This window comes from Saccopteryx leptura, chromosome 1 (assembly GCF_036850995.1).
Source record: "Saccopteryx leptura isolate mSacLep1 chromosome 1, mSacLep1_pri_phased_curated, whole genome shotgun sequence".
NCBI classification, from domain to species: domain Eukaryota; kingdom Metazoa; phylum Chordata; class Mammalia; order Chiroptera; family Emballonuridae; genus Saccopteryx; species Saccopteryx leptura.
The window spans coordinates 177,521,659-177,527,658 of NC_089503.1; the positions used below are offsets into that span (position 1 = coordinate 177,521,659).

At 38.7% G+C, this 6,000-nt stretch overlaps 1 protein-coding gene across 2 annotated transcripts in view; it reads left to right on the forward strand.

Moving 5' to 3' along the window:
• Positions 1 to 6,000, forward strand: part of AHCTF1 (AT-hook containing transcription factor 1) — a 77,722-nt gene extending 71,722 nt beyond the window's left edge. For both annotated transcript variants that reach the window (XM_066381554.1, XM_066381564.1), the window contains exons 34-36: positions 3,239 to 3,372; positions 4,572 to 4,639; positions 5,540 to 6,000. In XM_066381554.1, the coding sequence (XP_066237651.1) occupies positions 3,239 to 3,372; positions 4,572 to 4,639; positions 5,540 to 5,732 (395 nt within the window). In that variant the 3' untranslated portion in view covers positions 5,733 to 6,000. The remainder of the gene's footprint in view (positions 1 to 3,238; positions 3,373 to 4,571; positions 4,640 to 5,539) is intronic.

A 6,000-nucleotide genomic window follows, 5' to 3' on the forward strand; every position in this document is an offset into this window, starting at 1 on the left:
CAGTAGCATGGCGAACTTCAGCTCTGCTCTTTGTCATCTACATGGTCATCTATACACCTGCTGCAGCTTTTTCTCTAATAAAAATAATGCATGCCCGCCATAGAAAAGTCGAATTTAAAAGTAGATACTCTAGCCTTCTAGAGGACCACAAACCACTGCTACATTTTCTTTTTTAAAATTTTTCTGTTGTTTTGAGAGAGAAAGAGAAGGTAAGGGGAGGATGGATGAGGTGAGAGGACGGTCATCAACTCGCTGCTCCACTTAGTTCCATTTAGCTGTGCACTCATTGCTCACTTCTTGTATGTGCCCTGATCAGGACCTGCAACCTTGGTGTGTCTGGACAACACTGTCCACTGAGCAACCCAGCCAGGGCCCTCATTTTCTTACATATTCTTCCCAGTCACTGCTGTGTATACAGTTGTTGTGGTTTTTTTTTTAAACCAACAAACTGTAGCGTGTGTGTATATATTCTTCTCCCCACCCACTTATTTGGTGAGCTTTCTCAAAACCTGAGTGTGATGGTTTTTGTACTTTTTTGCTTTTGTTTTATACACATTGATAAGGTCCCTATGTGGCATTTCATCTCACTAAGTGCCACAGGCTGCTTAAACATTCTTAGGTTAGGTATTTGAGTTGATTTTTAATTTTCTAGTGCTAGAAATAGGCACCTCCTAGTATGAGATGATGAATTGCAGAAGAGAAATTTAGGGCTGGGGTCTCTCATTTCTGCCACTTACTAGCTGAGCAGAAAGTTATTTAACCTTTCTGAATCTTGTTTTCTTATCTTTACAATGAAGGTAATAGTGCCTGCCTGGCAGGGTTCTTGTGAGTATTCATGGCGTCATCAAGCAATTGCCACCATCGATGCAGTTAGTTTCCTTTCTTCTTTTGCCCTGAGATTACAGTTACTACACTCCTAACACTTCTCTCCACTGTGCCTGTTTAAATTCTAGTTTTAAAGCTCCTTTAGGGAAGGGTCGGAGGCACGGAGAAGAGTGGATATGAAAATATTATATTAGAAAATTAATCTACATTACATTAGAGGCTGAGGCCTGGTCCTCTAGTCAAAACCTGTCAAACAAACAGGTTTCTTAGAATTTTATTTAGATGTGTTTTATAGCTAAAAGAGTGCGGAATTTTGACATTTCAATAGATTTCCTCATTTCTATTTCTCGTCAGCAGACCTTTAAGAAAGACTTATTATATGCCTGAAGCTATATAGTAGGGTATACATTTATCACTGATTCTCACTGAAACACAGTGAAGTACATGTACACAAGGGGAAATGGAAGTTCAGTGAGACGGAGCACCTGCAACACCCAGGGAATAGGCAATGGGGTCCTGAACCTGGTGTCTGCTGGGTGGTGAAGGCCAGTTAATAAAAACTCAGGGAGTTTTGGAATCAGCCATGGTGGGAATATTTATGCCACAGAAATCGGCAAATACTATAAATTAGAGATAGCTTTTTTTTTTTTTTTTCCTTTCCAGAAAGCTATTTATCAGTACATTGCTAGGTCTGAACCCAGGTCTTTTGAACTCCTTAATCCTTAAGTAGCAAGACTGTCAAAATTTATACTCAGGAAGTTTACAGAGATGGATGAGGAAATTAGCTACCCAAACAATATAATAAAGTCTTGTCTGGCCAGCAAGCATATGGAAGGAATGGCGGGTGCTGAACATTTTCTATACATGATAATATACTTTTGTATTTACATACCTTTTCAAAGAGTCAGTCTTTGAAAAGCCAAAGAAACTGTTCCTGTGACAGGACAGAAAAATAGAATGTGTCATTTTCAAAAACAGAATATTGTTATGTTTGCTTTTTGATAGCAAAAGTGGGAAGTTATCACCAGTAACCCCAAATATTTCTGCTGCTTACCAGCTGGGAGCAAAGAGAGCGACACCCCGGAGGGGCAGAGCATCGCCCCCTGGTGGGCAGAGCGTTGCCCCTGGTGGGTGTGCCAGGTGGATCCCGGTCGGGCGCATTCGGGAGTCTGTCTGACTGTCTCTCCCCATTTCCAGCTTCAGAAAAATACAAAAAAAAAAAAAAAAAGAATCGTATGTTTTAAAAGAATTCAACACCTTATAGAACTCTTGATTATCCCAGTAAGTGAACTAACATTTAACTATAACTTAGTCATTTTATTTCAAGATTTGTTAGTTATATTCTTGAAATATGACAAAGGCAATCATCTATAAAGCACTTACCGCATGCCACACATTGTTCTTAATCCTTTAATCTTCGCAATAACTTGATCCCATTTCACAGACACTGAGGCACAGAGAGGTCTCATTAACTTACCTTGGGTCCCACAGCTAGGAGGTCTAGAGGCTGGGGTTTAATCTCTGGCAGGCTGGCCCAGCCACTCCATGCCTCTCTACAGTGACATTGCTGACTGCCATTCAGACAGAAGCCCTGTGGGCAGAACAAAGCCCAAGACCAAGTCTATGATAGATGTTTTAAATTCCATATTCTAAAGCAATTCTAAATTAAACCGTTTTTATTTATCTGGAATAGCTTCCTATGAGCTTATTTTTTCTATACCAATGTTTTTGCTTACTTTTTTTTTAACGCTGTGGACTTTGTTGTTCCCCATGAGCTGGAGGGAAAGGTTTGAGTCTCCTTGTAAATAACATTACTTTTTATAAATAAAATGTCTTTGAAACAGTAGGAATTAGTGAGGCAAACTAGTCCTTCGGTTATGTATGAGATGGATGTTTCCCTCCTCAGACTGTTGAAGAGCAGTAAAGATTGAAACTAGTATAATAATACTGTTTTGTATCTACATACTTGAAATCCTATTTTTATAATATGACATTATTTAGTTTTGAAGCATTAACTATTCCTGAATAATTATCCTAATTATGTAAGGATTTTTCCTGTCATATATCTCATGGGTATCATGTTGTTTGTTATACTAGTGTTTTTCATGTTTGGGGATGTTCCCCCCCCCCCCGCTTTTTTAAGATTTTATTCATTTTGGGGGGAAGAGGGAGAAAGAAGGCAAAGAAGGGGGAGGAGCAGGAAGCATCAACTCCCATATGTGCCTTGACTGGACAAGCCCAGGGTTTCGAACTGGTGACCTCAGTGTTCCAGGTCGATGCTTTAGCTACTGTGCCACCACAGACCAGGCTTGTTTACATTTTTCTGATGTACATCATTTGTTTCAAGCCTTTTTTTTCTAATGTACATGTTATAGAAAGTGATATAAATGCAGTGTTCTTTGTTTTGTTTTAGCTAAAAAACTAGAAGCTCCTGAACAGCTGAAAGAACTAGTTTCAGATTTATCATCTCCATTTGTGCTCTCACCGCCTGCTCTGAGGACCAGGCGGAAGAACATGGCCAGTCCGCCCAGCCTAGCATGTGAACTGGTAAGAAATGCAGGATTTAATTTGTATGCTTGTTGAAACGTGCTTGTTTTTTGTTTTTGAAGCAGTGTTCCTAAGTAAACTTTTTAGAAAAGAGCAGACATGTTAGTCTGAAATTGCCTTGTCTATACTTTTGAGACGTCCTATATTTTAAAATAGGTTTGTGTGGTATGTTACTCATGGTGTATTACTATCAGGCAGCTGAAGTTTAAATTACCAATTGGGGAGTAAGTTTTAAATTCTGGTGTCTCATCAGTTATCTGGATGTGTTTATTTAAAATGTAGGTCTCTGAACTCCTGGAATGTTATTCATAGACTAGACTTGAAGAGTCTAGTTTTCAAAATTGATTCTCTCACCTAATTGCACACAGCCCTAAAATAAAAAGAGTTCAGAGATTAACTATGAACTATGAGACCCTTATTGACCAACATGGATTCACAAGCATTTTTAAATTCTCTGCCATTAGCCAGCTGCTATATGAGAACACAGTTACACAGAAATAATTCAGGCAAATTTCTTGTCTTTTAGGAGCTCAGATTAATTAAAGAAGCAAAAACATAATTATTTTGTAGCATGATAAGAATAATTTATACCCCAGAACTCTTAGACAGAAGGTAAAGGAGACAGGCATTCCTGGCAGAGGAAACAGCTGGTGCAGAGGCATAGAAGCATGACAGTGCCTGGGAGGGGTGGGCTCCATTTGCACACTAGCGAATAGTACTGTGCATATTGTTTAGATTTAGAAGGGAGTTGGGAACAGAAGGGCAGTGAACAATGGAAGCATCCAAAACAATGAAGCTGTCAGCCCTATCCAGTAGCTCAGTTGGTCAGAGCACTGTCTCAGTACGCCAAGGTTGCAGGTTCGATCCCCGGTTGTGGCACATACAGGTATGAGCCAATGATGTATAAATACATGGAACAACAAATCAGTGTTTCTCTCCCCCTTTCTCTCTCTACAAAATTAATAAATAAAATGTAAAAATGAAACAGGAGACTTGGATGAGCTGAATGTGTGAGGATGAGGAATAAAAAGCTGTGCCAGATGACCAAGTTTTCTACTAAGGAATTTGAGTTCGTTTGGGATGTGTTGAGTTTGAATTCATCAGCATTGTTTGCCTATCCAACTTCACTCCGAATAGTAAATTTAAATTTCAGATGTTTAATTACTTAAGGTTTATCTTTTTAAATGTTTCCCTCCTAGGAAGACAGTGCTGTGGGGCAGAAGGAGGCCAAAAGGACCCGGGCGGACAGAACAAAGCCCGCAAGCAGGTATGGCTTTCCAGCACACTGTATTTTGTTTCTTAACCTGAGATTTAAGAGTTGATATAAAGGAGAAATTAAGCCCATTAGAGAAGGGTAATTCATAGAGGCATTTATAAGCAAGCACGGGCTCCTTGTATGGTTGTTGTTGGATTTTACTGTGGAAGGTGGATTTCTTTAGCATGAAGCCCCTCCATCCTTTTCAAAGCAGGAGTTTAGTGCCCAGTGAGTCTGTTTCCGCAGTGGGTGGGGGTGGGAGTGCAACGTTCACCTTTTCTTTAGTAGGGATAGTGGCTATTAGTAAAAGTAATTACAGACTTTAAAGTCCTGTGATTATATAACTAATAGCAATAAAACTTGATCCATAGGGAAATTACCCCATTTCAAATGTATTCTATATGGTATTTTATTTTATGTTGTACTTAGGCATCATTGAGTTTCATGACAGTAAAGTAATTTATTTTACCTTACTTTAGAAAACTATTCTAAGGAGGCTTTGACTATTAACTAATAACACTATTTACGAACAAAATGGCTTTATATGTATGTGGAAAACTACTTTATACATGTTAGAAAAATATATTCATAATTGCAAGTTGCTGTTTCTCATACATTCCATGGCCTGCCGAGCGGTACTGGCGAGACCTCCCACCTCCCACACAGCAGTGTTTATTACCTACCATACAGACATTCAGAGAGCTCTCAAGAGTGATTTTTTTTTTTTTTTACTCTCGAAATCAAAAAGGAAAATTAGCTGCTACGACGTCAAGCTTCACTTCACTTCTCTCCTATAACATGAAAGCGCTGGGAAGGGTGGTCGCCATGGTTCCTTCTCCTGTGTCGGGAAGCCAATTATAGTTTATATTATGATGTCTTCTTACTTGAATTATATCTTTTTTTTTTTTCCAGAATACCAGAAAAAGAAAGTCCTTGGTCACCCCCTCCAGTAGAAATTAAACTGATTTCTCCCTTGGCCACCCCAGCCAGCAGAGTGAGGAGCAAGCCGAGGAACACTGGAGAAGCGACAGGAAAAGCTCTTGGAAGGAACAGAAAAAAACCATCTTCCTTCCCAAAACAAATTGTACGCAGAAAAATGCTGTAATTTTTTCAAGTTTTTATGTACACCTATTTGTAAAGTCCCAGAATTGTCTGAATTATTAAAAATCATCTAATTTGGAAGACAGTAATTTATATAAATTGTGAATTTTTGTAAGCAGAAGGTCTTCCACAAGTGAAATAACTCTGTATGGAGTCTGATTCTTTAAGTCAAGGCAGTTTTTCCCTATTTTATATTAAGACTTCATACATTTATATAATATGTAAATATGGCTTATTATTGGAATGTTAAATAAAGTATATACTTCACAGTA